This window comes from Homalodisca vitripennis, chromosome 8 (assembly GCF_021130785.1).
Source record: "Homalodisca vitripennis isolate AUS2020 chromosome 8, UT_GWSS_2.1, whole genome shotgun sequence".
Classification (NCBI taxonomy): domain Eukaryota; kingdom Metazoa; phylum Arthropoda; class Insecta; order Hemiptera; family Cicadellidae; genus Homalodisca; species Homalodisca vitripennis.
The window spans coordinates 18,654,279-18,675,684 of NC_060214.1; the positions used below are offsets into that span (position 1 = coordinate 18,654,279).

The window sequence follows — 21,406 nt, forward strand, 5'->3', positions numbered from 1 at the left end:
AGACAGTTGGATCTTCCGGCGTTAACTAAACAATCCAAAAGTTCAATTTAATAAAAATTAATTTTCATGTCATTTAAACTTCAATAACAAAATCATGAGGTAAATCAAAGTAAAATTTTAAACAAGGAAGGAGACAGGCTTTGCGTTGTCATCGTGGTTACACATAACGCCAATGTACAAATGTTTGCTAACGCTCAGCCATATCCCATGATGTGACTTCGAACCCGATGTTACCTACATAGAAATGAAGCCTCACGCAAACAGAATCTCAGGTCAGTTTATTCTCGAGATATCGTGCGAGTAGACAGACAGAAAAAAAAATTTTTCAGCCCGTTAATTAATAAGCTTCGCTAACGCTCAGCCAATAATACTGTATCAGATTAAATTTATTGCAGTAACAACTGTACTTTGTTTCTAATAATTTCTTTTTGCCCGCCATTTTATTCGTGTATTCATAGAGTTTTAGTTTACTTAAAACATTTTGGTATATAGTTCCAAAAACTGTAATTAGTTCAGCTAAATATAATAAAAATTAATTATAGGAACCATGTTGAATTACAAGCTCTGCTTTCATAACTGTCTTCCCAGTTTTCCGGTTCATATTCTGTCAAATATCGCCAATTGGTTTAGTTACAACCAATTATGAGATGCTTTCTTTCTCCCCCCCCCTTCTACCACAAACCTGTATAAGCAGATGTGCATCGCTTGTTTAACAAGTTTCAGCTTAATATCTACTGGCTGAAGAAGCCATCTACACAGATATGCCAAAGTACCTCAAGATGATACTAATCTTGGCATTGTTTTGGTGCGGTGTAAACTTGAAATCTTTGTAGACAGTCTTGACACTTGCATGGTTTTAGGAACCTTACTTTTTCAATATTTTCAACCCCAGAAGACTTTTTGTTATTGAATTGATGGAAATTAATTTTGACATAAGTTAAAAGAGCCCTTAAATGCCTTTTTAACTCAAATTTCAAACTCATATCAAGTTATGACTGATTTGATAATTTTTACATTGCCAAATAACATTAAACTATTTATAGCTGCTGAATTTGATTAAATAATAACCTATAAAACATCAGGGGGAATTTGATGTTTCACAGATTATGCCCGTTCATGAAGACCCCAACATAGAGAAATTAATTGTTTAAAGCTTAAGTCATCACAACTGCAAATAATGTAAGTTTGCCATCAAAACATTGAATATTGATCCGATCGAAACCCTTTAATTTCTGATACTTTTCAGAATTTGGCTGCAAACAATGTTGAAACTTTGAATTTTGGTAACAATTTTCATAAATAGCTTCAAAACATATTTATGCATTTATTGCCACCCTACGTTTTCATACATTTCTCTCCGTGGCAGAAAGTGTTAATTTTCAACAAAATTAGAATATTCTTCATACCCGTAGGTTCAGACGTGCAGTTCTATCTCCAAAACAAATTATTGATTCGGCATAATTTTTGTTGCAATGCCTCCAAGTAAAGTCTTTTTACTCTAAAGCTTAAGCTTATAAAAAGCCAGTGGTAAAGTGTCTCCCAATGTTTGCTGTGCTTAAGTAGTCGACAGTGGTCGGTGAGATTGTTAGCTTTTATTTTGTGCTGTTGTGATGGCAACCCTGCTGCGCAGACTGGTGCCCTGCGGCAGTGACCTCTTTTGAAGCAATACGAGTACATGGTCTGATCGTGTTCCCTTCTCCAACTTATTCTAAAATTCCTCTGAACCTGCTCATAATCTTTACTACTTATTGCTGTAACTCGTAAACCCACACCTTCACTAGCGTGTTCCCCACAAACACACTGCTCATCTATATTAACTTATGAATTAAGTATATTTCTCAAGGATTGTTCAGTGATACCAACCACGTTGAACAGTGTACTTACAAAAGTACTTGAAGATTTTACTCTTACAATTTGGTTCTGTGACAGGTTGCTCAAATGTATAATACCAAATTTCAAAACTACGAAATTCGAAGAAGTGATATAATTGTTTCGAATCTATCCTTACCTACGAGATAATATTTTAAACTTCTTTTCGAACTACAACTCGGTTCTATATCTCAACGATGCTCTCAGTGCAAATGGCACAAGACCAGTAGAATTTTGAACAAATTGAGTCATACAACAGTCTTAAGGTTGGGACACACATAACCGCACCGCGCCCGACACGTCAGTCAGCCGTATGCTGGCCGTCATACGGTGAAAGAATTGCAGCGCAGTTTTCAACCTGCAAGTCCATACTTGTCCGCACCGACACCAGACCGTCGTGGCCGCACCGTCACCGATATGTGGAGTTTGAATTTTGACGGGCACGGTGCGGTCTACGAGCGGCATCAGTTGTTTACTGTTGCGTTCTTCTTTTTAAAAAACTATTTATGTAGTCTACACGTTCTATTTTATTGAATTATTTAGTATAGCCTACTAACTCTACATCCTGTGTTCGCGTACAAAATCGTATTTATTGATAAAAGTAGGCTATTACATTTTCTTACATTAGAGTAAACTAGTAATATTTTCTTATTGTGCATATTTTCTTATTACAACAAATTTGAAAACCATGTTGTACATTAAGTGACTTTAAACAACTAAAATTCGAACTATTAAAAAGTCTTTAAACATTTTTTATTAATTAAAAAATAACAAGCATGTAATTATTTGAGCAAAAATCTATTTTTCTTTGATGTTTTGAAGTTACTTGATAAATTTATTCCGGTATTTTATAAGAGTCATATTTTAGAATGTCTCTATGACATTTTTATTTATTATTCTTTTCACTTCAATAAAGTAAAAATAAAAATATTTTTTTTTACAATAAGATTTTTCAAACAAGAAAAACCCATGTTAAAATAAATTATAATAATACTAAATCATTTATTTCCCCATAATAACAAACTGAATATTACAAATAAATATTATTGCCAGTGCTTAATAATAAATAAGACTATGACATAACGTATTTACAATAGCAGTAAATAACAAATAAAAAAATGTGTTCTACTTACTTTATTTCTAATTTATGTACTTAGAGTAATAAAATATAAAAAGTAGGTTACATCCTTTTAGATTTTCTTTCTTTTCTTAAACCTAATAATTAGGCCAATAGATTTACAAAATAAGGGAAATTTAGGTACCCATAAGAGGCTGTTCCTGTGTTGGGGATACTATATACAAAAAGGGTAAAAAATAAAAATAGCGGAATCGAGCAAGAATGAAATGATAAATATGAGTTATTTTAGCTTATGTAGTAAATAATGTACTCTTACGTTTTCAAAGTTTAAATTTAGTATAACTAGTGTGCTGTATTAAACAAAAAGGATTTATGCATGATTTACAATTCAAATATTAGGCTTTACACATGTAACATTAAATATTATATTATAAATAATTATTTTATAATGTTCTAACTTTAAATATTATTATAACTTAGCAGACAAGACTAATCATACACTAATTTATTATCTTAAACATATAATCAATATCATTTTTGACCAATCAATCATACTCTAATTTTTTTAGAAAAATATATTTATGTTTTCTACTATTTTTTACTAATTCTGGCAATAAATTATTTGTCCTCGAGCTATATTTGTAAAATTTTGTTTTTTGTATGTTCTCCAGTAATATATTGTACAAATATTTACTATGTTTTACAAATTATTATAAACGGGCTTGCAACATGGCAAACTCTCTGGCATCACACTATAGCTCTTGGGTTTAATACAAAAAACACCAAATACACTGTTTATAGTGTATTTGACCGAAATTCACTGCAATGAAACACAATGAACAAGAATTATACATTATACATTAAACATAATAACCAAGATAATGATATTATTTACAAATTTTACACACTAGCTGATTGTACAAAGCTTTACTGTAGCATTGCAATGTATCATTCACCACAGCTATTAATAAACATAACAACAATGAAATTAACAATTTTCTCAAGCAATACTTAATCTTCCAAATATTTTTTTAAGTATCTGTCACTTTGAATTCAAAAGAAAACGTGCTCTAGTACAAACAGTGAGATTGTTGCGCTCGGACTGCAAACGGACATGTGTGGCCTCACGGTAACCGAGCCGAGCCCGCACCGACACTCGGGCCGACTCACGTGTCGGGTACGGTGCGGTTATGTGTGTCCCCAACCTTTACCCAAATTACTCTCACGTATTCCCACATCCAACGAACCTTAAAAAAGTTTTCTTCTTGTTTAGTAGAACATTAGTCTAATTTTATTCTGGACTTTCATTACAAAATATTTAATTTTAAACATTGTCCACAATTACGAAAATTGTAATTACTCCTCGTTGTAAAAATAAAAGAGTCATAAATAATTATTACAGTCGTTTAATGAAATGCTGTTAGTATCCCTTAATAATCTATAAAATTATTTTATCAACGCATAACTCATAAAACAAAGATTTGAGAAAAGTAAGACGAACATTAATAAAAGGTTTTAACGTATGTAGAACGTTCAACTCAAGTAGCAGGATTATCACCAATGGGATGGAAGTGTAAATTGTCTCCAGCCTACCTACGAACCACAAGACAACCCTAATATCTTGTTATCCCCAACCCTTTACATACACTACACAACCCGGCAAGCTCAAGTGTTTATGGCGGCAACAATTGTTATCGTCATCTTCTACCTATACTACTCATCCTCATCTTCTACATTGATAACACAACCTGGCAAACTCACATACTTTGGCGGCAACAATTGTTATCGTCATCTTCTACCTATACTACTCATCCTCATCTTCTACATTGATAACACAACCTGGCAAACTCACATACTTTGGCGGCAACAATTGTTATCGTCATCTTCTACCTATACTACTCATCCTCACCTTCTACATACAATACACCTTGATATTATGTGTAGCATACAAATTATTGTTTGCTGTTTATAAATAATAAATTGTCATAAAAAACAATAAAATTTAGTTTTAAAAATTTAGTTAGTTGCAATGTTAATTACACGCACAAGGTCTGAATTAAATATAGACTTTTTTATTGTTCACTAGTTTGCTATGCATCGAATCTTTGAGTTAGATAGCTTCTCGAGGAGTCTGGTCATCCAGAGCAAGATTCTCAGGCAAGTCTCGGTCTCACGGACATTTTCGGTGCGTATTGAACCAAATTCAAAAGACAATGATTACGTCACACTCGTAAGCCTCAGAACTAAAATTACATGACAGTTTCTAAGTTATCACCAGTTGGTAACAACACAAACATAAAACAGTTAAAGGTGTCATAAACTGGAGCGACGACTAACAGATATGAGTCATCGTGTGATGATGAATCACTGTTTGTTGTGAGATGACTCATCTGTCGCGCATGTTTATGTGAGGTAGAACGGAAAAAGATCTGCTCGTTTCTAGAGTGAGAAACTCTGCTATTATTGTCGTCACGTGGATTTTGTACACTGGAAAGTCGATAATTTTATGTCGCATTGTTCTCTAACTTGATATCACTTGGCGAATCTTTATCGGGGATTTTATTTTTCCTAGCGTGACACTCTTAAAACCAATCGTCAGACATACAATTAACGGTTATGTCATCGTCAGGCAATTAGATAAAGTTACAAAACTTAACTTTAAGGGCCTTTATTAAAGTTGGCTGACGCTGATTTAACAATCAGGCTATTTATTATCTGACTATTATTATCCTAAGTTTCTCATGCCAAAAAAGTATTATCTGATAAAAAAATTATAATTTCATATTTTAACCCTTTTGATAACCTTCCATTTCGACTTCCGTCGAAATTAGCGCGGCTGCCGATCAGTGTCTTTCTTAGAGGGAATTTCTCCATCAATTCCAAGAAAAACAAGGTTACTTATACAAAGCAATGAAACTTTTAACAAGTAATTAACGTGTGTGGAGCACAAAATACTAGCTACTCCTGATGCGTCTAGGTCACAGAAGATTTGTTTGTTCCTAAACTTTTTCATCTATACCACAGTTTAAATACGGGGTATCCGACTTGGACACGTTTTATAGTGAAAGGGGCATGCACGTTTGTTTTGGACTTTAAAGCCTACCAGAGTGGCCTGGAACAAACTTATAATAGAAGTTTCATCCATCCACAACGTAGCTATTGTGGGAATAGTTGAATCGATGTAACTGTTGAGTTTAGCTCCAGTTCACCTTCCTCTCATAGCAGCGTCTGTACTCTACCGCTGTCACAGACTTCACTCCTGGAATCTGGAGTCATGTTCGTCTGGAGGTATCCAAAACTGTGTGTGACAGCGTCAGATTTCAGACGCTGCACTGAGAGGAAGGTGAACTGGAGATGAACTCAAGTCACAACTACATTTATATTATGGATATTTTACATTTCCCGCAGCATGATGGGGAAAAAGATTAGGGAATAGTGAGAAGTACGATCAGTGGGAACAGCAAAAAGAAAAAGTACCGTAATGCAATAATACTGCAGTAAATTACCACATTAGTTGTTAATTCACCCCATGGCCGACGCCTACACGAAGACAATCTGCCCGATCCTGTACTACCCTTCTCCGCTGGTCCATGTGCTTGGCGTTCAAAGAGCTACCTCAGTCATCATGTTGTGTGTGAGTGTGAGACCTCTGCATTGTAAGATTTTCATCCATGATGATATCACTTAATTGGCTGTACACCCGGAAAGGACCGGTTATTTCACTTGGTTTCCTCGACATTTGCTCACTTTCGTAGCATGCAAACCACAAGTCACTTGTCACCACTTAATTTGTAAAAGGCGTCATTGTCTACATGCATAAAATGCGGTATCGAGTTTATGGTTTACCTCATATGTGTCAAACCAGTGTTCTTGTCGCAGTTCTACCAACACTATAAAGCCGCCGCACCGCACCGTGCCACATACAACATTGTGACGTTTGATGTGGCCAACATGTGTTGTGTGACAACTTTGTGTTGAGCTTGAGGCAGACCGACACGTGTGGTCTTACCTGTGTTTTGTATGTGGTAGTCACAGGTGCAAAGATGAATGTTAGAGGTACTTTTATTTTTACACGACTCCTAGTGAAGCAGAATCTACCTGTACTTAGAAAATATTTGGAGTTCATAACTGTCCATAGCCCTACCTGTTCTCCCACAGATATTGTACAGTATACAGTAACGAGCAATGCAGCCGGACGCCAAACAAATTACTTTTCGACTATTTTCCTATCGTTATAGGACATTGGCGTAATTTACTGAGGGGTGTGAATGTACAACAATTGAAGCACACCAACCGTTTATACCAAGGATGTTGAAAATCAGCAGGGACTGTCTAATCCAACGTCACCCACACTAACATGCTTAAAGCACATTATTGGGCAGTCGAAGCCAAAGCAAAATAAAGCAAGGTCAGAGTACACTAGCGGTGTCAATAAACCCATCAAAAGTGAAGTCAGAGTACAAAAGTCATGTCAATGACCCATCCAAAGCAAGGTCAGAGTACAAAAGTCATTTCAATAACCCAACCAAAGCAAGGTCAGAGTACACATGTGATGCCAATAACCCATCGAAAGCAAGGCCAGAGTACACAAGTATAATAATACTATATTAATAACCCTTACTTCATAATACATATTTTCATAACTGCGCCTTAGAAGATGACACTCGTCGTCATCGTCATCGTCAGACGTTTCCGTTCTCACGGGTCGTCGTACACAGCCTCCTCCACTTTAGTCTATCGTTCCAGGTCTCCTCTTCATCCACCTGTATTTTCTGTAGTCCCCTTCTCTCTATGTCTTTCCACACACTTGGTCCTCCCATCTTCCTCTCGGTCTTCCTCTTGGTCTTCTTCCTCCTTCCTCCTTCTCCAGTGCTATTCTAGGCATTCTATTATCTCCCATCCTCTTCACATGCCCCATCCACTGTATTCTTCTTCCTTCCATTGTCTCTTGCAGTGAAACTACCTTCAATCTTTCTCTAGTTATTTCGTTCCTTATTCTATCTCTTCTTGTAGTCTTCTCTATCCCTCTTAAAAATCTCATTTCTGCAGCTTGCAATCTGCTTAAATCATTTTTAGTCCACGTCCACGTCTCTGCTCCATATAATAAAATTGGTTGGAAATAAGATTTATACATCAATACTTTTGATTCTTTCCCAATGTTCCAACTCCACACAATCTTCTTTACCATATTGAAAAACTTTCCACTCTTCCATATTCTGTTTCCTATCTCTTCTCTTATTGTGCCCCTATCTGTTATGATACTTCCTAAATAACAGAATTCCTTCACCTTTTCAAGTCTTTTTCCTTCAACTAACACGTCTTTGTTATTTCCATCCCTTCTCTCTACTTTCATTACTTTACATTTTTGTATGTTCATCTCTAAACCATATTTCTTCGCCACTTTTGCCCATTTGTTTTAACTCTCGTTCTAACTCTTCTTCCCTATTTTCCCATATCATTATGTCATCCGCATATGCTATTGTCTTAAGTTCTTCTGCTCCTCTGTTTCCTTGTACTTCTAGAATAATTTCATCCATTATAATATTGAAAAGGAAAGGTGACAATATGCTTCCCTGCCTTACTCCTCTCTCTGTTTTAAAAGTATCTGTATATTCTTCTTCAATTCTTACCCTGTTTTTACATATGCCGTACAGGTTCTTTATTCTTTCTACTATTCCCTCACGCAATCCTCTCTTTCTCATACTCTCCCATATCCTTTCTCTCAGTACCTTATCATATGCCTTCTGTAGGTCTATAAACGCTACCATTGTATCTTTTCCGTATTCCCACCTCTTTTCTAACACTTGTCTCATCACAAAAATAGCATCCACCGTTGACCTACCTTTCCTAAAACCACATTGCTCCTCTCTTCCTGTTTCTTCCAGTACTGGTCTAATTTTTCTGCAACAGTATTTTTTCATAAATTTTTTGTGTATGGCACAACAAAGTTATTCCCCTGTAATTCTCGCATTTTTGCTTATTGCCTTTCTTAAAAATCGGCACTATTATTCCCATTTTCCAGTCTTCTGGTATCTTCTTTTCCTTCCAAATCACTCTCATCACTCTGTACAACCATTGAATTCCCAATGGGCCCGCCGCCTTTATCATCTCAGCCGTCAGCTCGTCTATTCCCGCAGATTTCCCCTCTTTCATCTCTTTAACCGCTTTTTCCAATTCGCACATACTAAAATCCTCTTCATCTTCTGTCTCCTCTGTCATATCTCTTCTTTCCTCTTCATTTTCTGTTCCTTCCAGAAAATTATAAGAACAGCCTCGGAAAAAATAAGAAGATGACACTATTTTCCAAAAATACGTTCAACTACTCTTTAATACGTTACTGTGGAAAATTTATTTATTTATTTGTGGAAACTAGTTATGTTTCCAGAACATGGTTAGGTAAAATATTATAAAGAACAATAAGCCTAGTTGTTTTATGGCAAACTTTTCTTTTTACTTTACGCCCAGTACATCCGATACTTTACTGCATTTTGTCTTTTCTAGAAGAGAGATCGTGCTTTAAAGTGTAAAAGTTGCCACTACAGTAGGTCAGGAACACTTGTACTTGTGGTGGGAGAGACAGTCTTGTTCTGTAGTCTTGTTAGTGGTGCTTACTCTAGTAGACCTTCCCCTCACAATTTACGTCTTCAGCAAGCAATGCCTAACATTTTAGACTTTTCAATCAAGCATAAAATATCTTCTAATAGGATACGTAAAAAAACATAGTATGACATATTTTTATGACGCCAGCAGCGAATTGGATAACATTCCGTTAGCTTCCCGGCGACAAACGGAAATCATCTCGAAATATAAAGAAAATCCAGTAAGAAAATATAAAGCTCTAGAGAATCTAATAAGAAATTCCAGAGAGCTACCGAGCAAAATAGGTTCATTTGCATAGATCCATTTCTGCAGTGAAGGTTGGAGTTCGAAGCCTGGCAGACCAAAAGCAAGTCCTTTATCTCTAGAGCGATAAGTTCTTTAACCCTGATTGTTTCATTGATAACGCCTCGAACTGATAATTGTCAACAATGTAGAATAAAATTTTAATTTACTAGTGTACTGTATATAAAAAGTTTACATTTATGGGCACAAAACGAGAATTGACCACGAGTTGGAAGCTAGAGTTTGGAAGACCACGGAATGTAGAGTTAGAAGCTCCCCCAAGTTACTAACTTACTTATGTAAACTACTTCTTGAACATGTCTCCGAAACTATGCATCCATCCCCGGTCATGTTATTTGTACGTCTCTTTTTTATACACTAGTACGTTACTGTAACTACATAATAATAGTAAACTACAGTTATACAAAGATACAAACCACTATTACTATTAGGAGTATTCACTTATATGGAGTATTCAACACTATTCACTTACCTGACTTGAGTGTCAGAGTAGACTATGACATTTCAAGGTCGTGCGCGTGCCTCAATGAAACACTATTTTATGCTAATGTACGTTTACGACAGTATGAACTGACACGGGCAGGAGCATAATTCTCACTATACTTCCATTCCCAAGTTTACGATGAAATTCATCACACACACTAAAATTGTACAATGTTGTTCTGAAGTTCCGTTCGAAGATCAACACATACATTACGATATGGATAGCAAACTTCCATGACTAGCCAGTAACCCGTTTAAATTGCAGATAAAGCGAACCCTATCACTCGAGAGGTTAGAAAAATATTATTTCTGTCGGTCTTGTCTGTCTGTACGATATCTCTAAAACGAACTAACCTATATACTTGAAATTTAGCGCCCTGTTGTGACATAACCTAACTTGTTATAAACAAAATACACCTACAATTTCCCAAAGTCAATTGTAATTACGGTTTATTGCAAACATTGTATTAAGAATTGAATGCTGGTGCTAACAAACACAGTGCAAGTGACTTTTAAAGACATAACCTAACTATCACAATGCAATGCGGTATAAACTTGAAATTTAGCGCCTTGTTGTGACATAACCTAACTTGTTATAAACGATCAAAATAACCTATAATTTCACAAAGTCAATTGTAATTCCGGTTTATTGCAAACATTGTATTAAGAATTGAATGCTGGTGCTAACAAACACAGTACAAGTGACTTTTAAAGACATAACCTAACTATCACAATGCAATGCGGTATAAACTTGAAATTTAGCGCCCTGTTGTGACATAACCTAACTTGTTATAAACGATCAAAATAACCTACAATCTCCCAAAGTCAATTGTAATTACGGTTTATTGCAAACATTGTATTAAGAATTGAATGCTGATGCTAACAAACACAGTACAAGTGACTTTTAAAGACATAACCTAACTATCACAATGCAATGCGGTATAAACTTGAAATTTAGCGCCCTGTTGTGACATAACCTAACTTGTTATAAACGATCAAAATAACCTATAATTTCACAAAGTCAATTGTAATTACGGTTTATTGCAAACATTGTACTAAGAATTGAATGCTGGTGCTAACAAACACAGTACAAGTGACTTTTAAAGACATAACCTAACTATCACAATGCAATGCGGTATAAACTTGAAATTTAGCGCCCTGTTGTGACATAACCTAACTTGTTATAAACGATCAAAATAACCTACAATCTCCCAAAGTCAATTGTAAATACTATGGTTTATTGCAAACATTGTATTAAGAATTGAATGCTGGTGCTAACAAACACAGTACAAGTGACTTTTAAAGACATAACCTAACTATCACAATGCAATGCGGTATAAACTTGAAATTTAGCGCCCTGTTGTGACATAACCTAACTTGTTATAAACGATCAAAATAACCTACAATCTCCCAAAGTCAATTGTAATTACGGTTTATTGCAAACATTGTATTAAGAATTGAATGCTGGTGCTAACAAACACAGTACAAGTGGCTTTTAAAGACATAACCTAACTATTACAATGCAATACGGTATAAACTTGAAATTTAGCGCCCTGTTGTGACATAACCTAACTTGTTATAAACGATCAAAATAACCTACAATCTCCCAAAGTCAATTGTAATTACGGTTTATTGCAAACATTGTATTAAGAATTGAATGCTGGTGCTAACAAACACAGTACAAGTGACTTTTAAAGACATAACCTAACTATTACAATGCAATACGGTATAAACTTGAAATTTAGCGCCCTGTTGTGACATAACCTAACTTGTTATACACGAACAAAATAACCTATAATTTCACAAAGTCAATTGTAATTATGGTTTATTGCAAACATTGTACTGTATTAAGAATTAAATGCTGGTGCTAACAAACACAGTAATGGCAGCATTAGCATTGTTGTACTGTATAAGCAGACAATGGTAGTATTGCAAGGCCCACATCGATACGAACATTCACCTCTCCACTGCCTCCCTGATAAGGGAACAATGCTCCATTAATTACAAGTTATCAAGCTGTGCCCAGGTGTGTTGTGTCACCGACACCTGCTCTCTCTCTCTCGTCAGTGTTCTGCAACCTTCATCGCAACAACAGTCGCTTTACATCTACAATTACTACTAATCTCTTCCTACTTCATTCACGATTAGGTAAATCGCATTTTTAATGTTATAGTTTGCAATAACTTATGGTACGGTATAGGTTAATTACAGTTAAGTTTAGTTTCAATAATGCCTTCATGATTACGGCACATTCATTGTTTTATTGTTTTCACATGCTAATAAATGATAGTTTAATAAAGTACTGATATTGGTGGGGTTTGTTAATTGCAAAACTAGTTATTGTGAAGAGAACTAAAACGAATCAAAAGAAACTTTGTAGAATTTGTATCATTAACTGTTTTGAATTGCTGAAATCTAACTAAACATACCGTAATGTAAATTCTGCACTACAATACTTTGTATTTGAAGTCTGAAATAAAATATTAATGCAGATTATAATCTATTTCACATTATTTCTTTACTGTTTTACAATACAATAAAAAATCTATATTTAGATTTCAACATTTGTTTTATATGTTTAGCAAGTTTTATGAGTAAAAATTTCATCCATAAGATAATATATTCAAGATCATAAAAAGTTATAAGCATACAACAAAAAGCAATGTTTATATTTTCGTCCAACAACAAAATCTTCTTCTTCTGAATTAAGAATGGTTTCTTTCCATGAATTTTTTATTGTGTTCCTCTTACTTTCTTCCATAATTCTTTGAATAAATATTTTAGTTCCAAGCTTTCATACATCTCTCTAGTCCTGCAGCATAAATATTTTATTACTTGAAGCTTAAGTTTGGAGTTATCAGTCTTAATTGATTTCATCATTAAAAAACTATTGAGAATTATTTTAGAATAATTAATCTGAATCCAAACATTATATCGCAAACATGTCATTTACATTGAAAAATTGCAAAAGTTTGATACTCTAAAACTCTGTACCAAGTTAAAATAGCTCTGTTTTTTTTCTCTAAGTACCATAAGAATGTATATAAAAAAAGTCAGAAGTTTCTCATTATTCTGGCATTCTTTGCAATTATTTATACACACTAAGGTTGCCCTTCTTTACGTTCATTGTATGCATTTTAGAAAAATCATGAATCATTCATTTCAATCGTTTTTGTACATTATTCATATACAATAGTCTAAAACTGATTCATTTATACTTACAAACGTTCAACATGTATTATTTATTATGATAACAGAAAGCATCCTATTCCAACCTAATTTCAAAAAATGTGAACTTATATGTATCTAAACCTTTAGTTCTTGATTGACCTTCATATCAGTGGCATAACTAAGGGGGGGGAAGAGTAAGGGAATGAAACCCCCTCCTCCCCTCAGACACATAAAAATAGTTACAAGTAGTTAAACGTTTTATTCTGAATTAAGCCTACCTAACTTATTCAAATTTAAATAGTTTCTTCACTTTCTGGTGTGGTGTGCTCTTCAATCAGGTTAACCCCCTTTTCCCCCCAAAATCTAAGTCTTAGTTACACCACTGTTCAGTAAAACCACACCTCAATCGAAATCTGAGGCTGTGGTCAATCCGTTATCAACACTATCAGTGTATTATTTTCCTGATATCTTGTGGACAGTTTTACTTTTGTTGAGTTCAGGACTGTAGCAGTGTCAATTATATGTTTTACTCTCAGTTTGGAAAGCAAACCGTTTGATTCTGCGCAATACCAAGATAAGGTTATCTTCTTAGTCCCAAGCTAAGATGTGCTTCTTGGAGGTTAGAACTAGTGTTTCTATAACAAGTGTTGATTTGCCCTCTTCACCTTTCACAGTTTAGTTGGAATTGCGATGGGGGACCAGCGAGTAGAGAGGAGGCTTGTCTACTCTCGGCCCCAGTGGGCGAGTTTTCAAGCAAATGGGGGGGTACCTCGCTCGCCCCCACCCCCAGCCTCTCCGCCCCCTCACTCGCCGCCACCCAGTGCCAACCAACGACCAGTCCTCAACCCTGTAGAAGTCTGCGACCTCATCTGTAAGGTAAGAGGGAAAACCTTGTTAGAGGCAGCAGCTGAAGATAATTTAATGACAGAACCCTAGAGCTTTAATGTTCCGTAAACTTAGATCCCAAAACACACGTAAAAACGTATGGTTTTCAACTTTAACTACCTTTTTATCTTAAATATGGAATTGGTTCAGAGAGGATTGATCCAATGGTCGTCTCAAGTATGCTGAGATTTGAACCTATTGTACACTCTTTGTACACTATTGTACCTGAATAAGACAGGTACATTAGTGAGGAAATGTACGTAAACTCATGAATTATTAGTGTTAATAACTTAGGTGTTTGGGAATTTGCTTTAAGGATATCAGAGATACTGCACTGGGGAATGAATGATTCATTTAATTTAGAATAATTAAGGCTTTAAATTTATGTCAGTATTTCAGATCCTTGAAAAATTAAATAAAATTTATTAAATAACAAATTTCTATCAAACATTCCAAAATTTCAAGGATGTAGCCAGCAAGGAAGTCCAAATCTCCCCTTTACTTTTTTAGTAAACATTTATTAATATTGAAATAATTACTGAAATGTAGTGCTGAAAGATCGTTCTCAACAAGGAAACGGGTCAAGAACTTTAAAGGAACAAAATGGAACCTTACTTTCTGTGTACTAAGGGAAAATATTAGTTGTCTGGATCCCCAAAATTTTTTCCTGGCTATGTTCTTGTAAGATGTCATATTCAAAGATTTTAGAATAACTGTTAGGCCAGGGGGAGGAATCCTAAAGTCGGAGACCATAGCCTTCTTAGTGATAGTGAGAGAACTTATGATGTAATGGGTTTTGCATGACAAACACACGTTCAAATTAATACATCCCCAAAATGGAGCCTGGAGGGTAACCTCCCTCCTACATTTTCCAGTCAGAGTATGAGGTGTTGCCAAATTCTTCTATTTTTAATGCTTGGAATCTTTGATTAATGAGGGACTTAGGACAACAGCTCTAACACAATATCATTCCAGTTTGCTTAGGACAACAGCTCTAACACAATATCATTCCAGTTTGCTTAGGACAACAGCTCTAACACAATATCATTCCAGTTTGCTTAGGACAACAGCTCTAACACAATATCATTCCAGTTTGCTTAGGACAACAGCTCTAACACAATATCATTCCAGTTTGCTTAGGACAACAGCTCTAACACCATATCATTCCAGTTTGCTTAGGACAACAGCTCTAACACAATATCATTCCAGTTTGCTTAGGACAACAGCTCTAACACCATATCATTCCAGTTTGCTTAGGACAACAGCTCTAACACAATATCATTCCAGTTTGCTTAGGACAACAGCTCTAACACAATATCATTCCAGTTTGCTTAGGACAACAGCTCTAACACCATATCATTCCAGTTTGCTTAGGACAACAGCTCTAACACAATATCATGCCAGTTTGCTTAGGACAACAGCTCTAACACAATATCATGCCAGTTTGCTTAGGACAACAGCTCTAACACAATATCATGCCAGTTTGCTTAGGACAACAGCTCTAACACAATATCATGCCAGTTTGCTTAGGACAACAGCTCTAACACAATATCATGCCAGTTTTCTTAGGACAACAGCTCTAACACAATATCATGCCAGTTTGCTTAGGACAACAGCTCTAACACAATATCATTCCAGTTTGCTTAGGACAACAGCTCTAACACAATTATCATGCCAGTTTGCTTAGGACAACAGCTCTAACACAATATGATGCCAGTTTGCTTAGGACAACAGCTCTAACACAATATCATTCCAGTTTGCTTAGGACAACAGCTCTAACACAATATCATTCCAGTTTGCTTAGGACAACAGCTCTAACACAATATCATTCCAGTTTGCTTAGGACAACAGCTCTAACACCATATCATTCCAGTTTGCTTAGGACAACAGCTCTAACACAATATCATTCCAGTTTGCATAGGACAACAGCTCTAACACAATATCATTCCAGTTTGCTTAGGACAACAGCTCTAACACAATATCATGCCAGTTTGCTTAGGACAACAGCTCTAACACAATATCATGCCAGTTTGCTTAGGACAACAGCTCTAACACCATATCATTCCAGTTTGCTTAGGACAACAGCTCAAACACAATATCATGCCAGTTTGCTTAGGACAACAGCTCTAACACAATATCATGCCAGTTTGCTTAGGACAACAGCTCTAACACCATATCATTCCAGTTTGCTTAGGTCAACAGCTCTAACACAATATCATTCCAGTTTGCTAAGGACAACAGCTCAAACGCAATATCATTCCAGTTTGCTTGGACAACAGCTCTAACACCATATCATTCCAGTTTGCTTAGGACAACAGCTCTAACACAATATCATTCCAGTTTGCTTAGGACAACAGCTCTAACACAATATCATTCCAGTTTGCTTAGGACAACAGCTCTAACACAATATCATGCCAGTTTGCTTAGGACAACAGCTCTAACACAATATCATTCCAGTTTGCTTAGGACAACAGCTCTAACACCATATCATTCCAGTTTGCTTAGGACAACAGCTCTAACACAATATCATTCCAGTTTGCTTAGGACAACAGCTCTAACACAATATCATTCCAGTTTGCTTAGGACCAACAGGTCTAACACAATATCATTCCAGTTTGCTTAGGACAACAGGTCTAACACTGTATCATTCCAGTTTGCTTAGGACAACAGCTCTAACACATTATCATTCCAGTTTGCTTTAGGACAACAGCTGAGCCGGTTCTATACCTATATCTCCCCGGCTCAAGTGTGTTTTATATAGTTGTGTGTGTGGTTTTATTGGCTGCAGAGGCGACTGACCATTTGAAGGCGTTTGGCCTTTCCGGCAGAGTGGCAAAGACTCCGAGCCGTGCTGTACTAGTTAGGAGCAGCTCCAGTTTAATTTATTTTGTTAAATTTAAGTGTTGTTAGTTTTGCTGAGCCATTTCTCCTTCCTAACATGTGCAGCTAAGTTGACGGCCCCTCACTGATGAGGTTCCAAGGGATGAATTGTTTTATCCTGTCATCTCTCCATCATGCGTGGTCGCAGAGAAACTTCGCCTTTGCGCTAGCTGCTGAAGGACGGCCACCATGATGGACATACCTACTATTCAACACCTGTGATACCCTGTGTGATATTGTTATTGTTGCCAATTTATATAGTTTATATTTTGTTATTTAGTTTTAAGTTAGTTTTAGATATTATTTAGTTATTTCTTGGATTTCATTAGGAGACCCGCCCTTAGCCGAAGGATACCGGGTGGAATTGGCATTTCTTGTTTCAAATTATGGCATTTCTAATTTTTTGTATGCAGGTGCACCTGACGGAGATTGTTTGAGATATACTACTGCAGGCACTTTTATTTTTTTTTAATTTATAGTATATATATTTATACATAATTATATTGACAGGATAGGCCTGTGTTTTCGAAGTAAAATGAACCTGAGTATGCTGACCACGGTGTTCTTTTTTTTTACCTAGTTTTTTTTGATCCGGCATCCCGTTTCGCCGCCATGGGCGCCGCGCTTCCCTGATGTTTGCTGTGGGTGTGCGGGCGGCGATGTCAGGTTTCAATGGTAGCAGAGCGTGGTTAGCTGCTCTCTCAGCTGTCTCTCAGTTCTGGTTTTGTTTGTTGGGTGTAGGTTAGTGTTAGGTAGGGGGAGGTTAGAGTACACAATTTTTTTTTTATTAGGAGCTCGCCCTAGCACAGGATACCGGGTGGAATTGGTTTAGTGTCTTGCTTCCTGCAGACTTACCCTTTGCAGGGAGCAAGGGAACTCTAAATTGCTTAACCGCTAAATTTATCTAACTGTACTCTACTTCTCCCCTATCAATGTGTTGTTTTTGTTATATTTTTTGCTTCTGTGTTTTGTAGGTTGTGGTTAGTGTATTTGCAGGGTATCCTTCTATTAGGTAGCAGGTATTAAGTTCTTCACTTGGACCTCGTCAGTGTAAGCCTTTTGTGAGTTGAGTCCACTTAGGTTACTAAGTAATTTTTGCGTACGCTTTGTTGTTTATTGTTTATTTATTTGTCTTAATTGTTTGGTATGGCTTTTTCTCTGGTGCCTGAACATCTACGCAAGCCCGAGTTGGTTTTTGAGGTCCTGGCGAGAGGACAGAAGCCCGAGGGAGATGTGAGGGCATTAAGAGCTCAATTACGGGCTTGTATAGCGTTGGACCGCAGCTGGAATGCAGAGTTCCAAATTAACACAGAATTTGAGTTTTGTAAAACCCGAATGGAGGAATTGGAAGACGATATTAATTTTGAGTCACTTCCCATGTCCGGGTCAGCAAAGGCTAGATTGGCATCTCAGCTTTTACATTGGGGTGACAGAATAGTTTTACTTATGTCGGCTCCTAGTTTAGACTCTGAAATTAAAAGTTGGGCGTTTTCGGCCAGTAATAAATTAAAACAAGCCCTAGATGGTTTGAGTGAGGTGCGCTCGGTGAAGGAGAAGGGGGTACTATTTTACCTCTGTCACTCCAACGGAGGTTCCCACTACCATTACTCTTTTGCTAACCATCCTCCGGCTCTTTCTTTCGAGCCTCCCAGAGTTACTATGTCTCCGATGGGTGGTAGCCCTCCTGAAGCGGCTGGGTGAGGCTTCATCTATAGTTGTGCCCTTCCTTTTCTAGCTTTGGCAAACTGCCTCATCCTTTGGGGAGTGTGTTACAACACTTCCCCAGAGTTGATGGACTTGACACTAATTTACTTATCCATTTTCTTCTGGAAGTTTTTTAAACTGAGAGAATTTCCTGGTATGACAGATGCCATGCTTATGCAGATTTTAGCGCAGTTTTCCTTAAGGCCCCTTTTTTGATCGCCTTCTAGACTGCCTTAAGAGAGGTGCCACTTTTGACCAGTTCCACGCCGAGATCTTGGAGTTCTTTGTACCTGCTCGGGTTAGGGAGCGCTTGCGGGTGGAACGCGTTTATCGTCCTCAGGCACCAGATGAGACGTTGAGCCATTTTGTCGGGGAGATACGGGATGTAGCCCGGGTGTTGCGCTTGAGCTTGAGCGAAACGGAGTTGGTGAGCCTTATTTTGGAGGGCATTAAACCTGAAGAACGCTCCCGTTTGATTTTTTGTAGCCGTCCCGCATCTTTTGCGGATTTGGACCGCTCTCCATCATCTCTAGAGGGGTTCAGGATGCGGATGATCAAAGGGAGACCATGTCGAGGCATCTTTCCTCACTTGCCTCCGGGCCGTTCCCGGTCCATGCTCGGTGCAGTCTGAGCCAGCAGCTGCTCCTTCCCGTAGGCAGCCTCCTACCTGTTATGGCTGCAAGCAAGTGGGACATATTAGACCGTTTTGTCCACTTAATAAAAAAAAACTAGTAAGCTTGCGGACGAGTAAGCCCGACTCGTGCCGTAAAGGTAATTTTGAGGGCAAATATGTACCTAATTTTGATGGTAAAAGGGTAGCTGGTTTTAATACAGAACAGAAAGAAAACAGAAAGAAATAGACTTGGGGACAGTTATCATCGTTGGCCGAGAGGGGAGGTTGCTGCTCTGGCTGCGCAGGGAGTAAGGGCTGCCCGCTCAACCTGCCCACAACTGGATGTGCTTGTGGGGAATGTGGTGCAGAAGGCCCTGGTTGATTCTGGGTCAGCCCGCAGCCTGATTTCTTTGTCGTTTTTTGAAGATCTAAAATCCTCTGGGCTAATACGGCAGGTTGAGCCTAGTTCACTTATCTGCTGGACTGCTTCACGCACACCTTTACCTATTATCTGTAGTGCCCAGATTCACATCAAAATTAAATTATTTCTCTTGGGATTGGAGCTTTTTGGTGGCTAAGGACCTGACTTTTCCTTTCATCTTGGGAGCAGATTTTATCGGAAAAACTGGCATGATTTTGGAATTTGGCCTCCAGTCATGTTTTCTTTGCTTTTCGCCAGGCGGGTGCTCGTTCCCTTTTTCTGATGTCGAGTCCTCGTGGGACTGCTGCCTTAGAGATGGAAGATAAGAGCTTGACTCCTCCTGACCAACTAGGACATCTTACGCCGAAAGAGGCTGAGGACATAAGGCAGATTTGTTCCAGTTTTCCTGAAGTCCTTACTGACAAACTGGGTACGACCAATCTCTTGGAATACGAGATTCGTCTTACAGACACACCCGTCCTGTACGTTCCCATCCATATAAGCTTGCTCCGCCCAAGATGGAGATTCTGAGAAATATGATTGATGATTTACTTAAGAGTGGGGTTATCGAGCCGTCTTGCTCAAATTTTTCCAGTCCAGCGTTTCTAGTGCCGAAACCTAATGGGAAGATCCAGATTGGTCCTGGATTATCGAAAGCTCAATGCTCAGATAGAAATTGACTCCGTGGCCTCTCCCCGATTTGCATTCTGCTTTCGACTGTTTGGTAAGGCCAAGTATTTCTCCATTTTTGATCTTAACCAGGCATACCATCAGATTCCACTAAAACACGAGTCTCGACCTCTCACTGCTTTTTGTGTGCCTTGGAATTTTGTACCAGTTCACCCGATTGCCAATGGGCTTGGCTGTGGGGGCCCAAACACTCACCAGACTCCTGGATTCTATCTTTCATGATGTCAAATTTAAGTTTCGTGTTCAACTATCTGGATGACCTGCTTGTGTACAGTGAGAGTTATGAGGAGCACTTGACTCATCTGGAGGAAGTTCTAACTAGGCTGCGAGAGTCTGGCCTTACCGTCAATCCTGAAAAGGTGAGTTTTGCTCAGCCCTGAAATATCGTTTCTGGGTCATCTTGTCTCTTCTCGAGGTGTTTGTATTGATCCAGAGAGAACCCAGGCAATCAGGGAGTTTCCTCCTCCTAAGGATGCCAAGGGGATTGCCCGTTTTGTTGGGAATGATAAATTTTTATCGTCGTTTCATCCCCAATGTTGCTGAAGTGGCGGCCCCTCTGAACTCTCTTAGGAAAAAGGGTGCCAAGTTTGAGTGGGGTGAAGCGCAACAGGCTGCTTTTGAGCAGCTTAAAGAGGCAGTGATGCAGCCTCCAGTCTTGGCTATGCCTGATTTCAGTCGTAAGTTCGTCTTGCAAACTGATGCTTCCTCC

The 21,406-nt window shown here is 37.6% G+C and overlaps 1 protein-coding gene across 3 annotated transcripts in view; it reads left to right on the forward strand.

Annotated features, from left to right (window-relative positions):
* The window catches only part of LOC124367379 (ras-related protein Rab-37), a 275,711-nt gene that overhangs the window by 229,797 nt on the left and 24,508 nt on the right, over window positions 1-21,406 (forward strand). The window contains exons 1-2 of one of the 3 annotated variants that reach the window (XM_046824146.1): window positions 12,338-12,481; window positions 14,179-14,380. The exons of 1 other annotated variant lie outside the window; for it this stretch is intronic. In XM_046824146.1, the coding sequence (XP_046680102.1) occupies window positions 14,195-14,380 (186 nt within the window). In that variant the 5' untranslated portion in view covers window positions 12,338-12,481; window positions 14,179-14,194. Of the gene's footprint in view, window positions 1-12,337; window positions 12,482-13,880; window positions 14,381-21,406 lie in introns of those variants that run through there. One more of the 3 variants, XM_046824147.1, reaches the window with a different exon arrangement.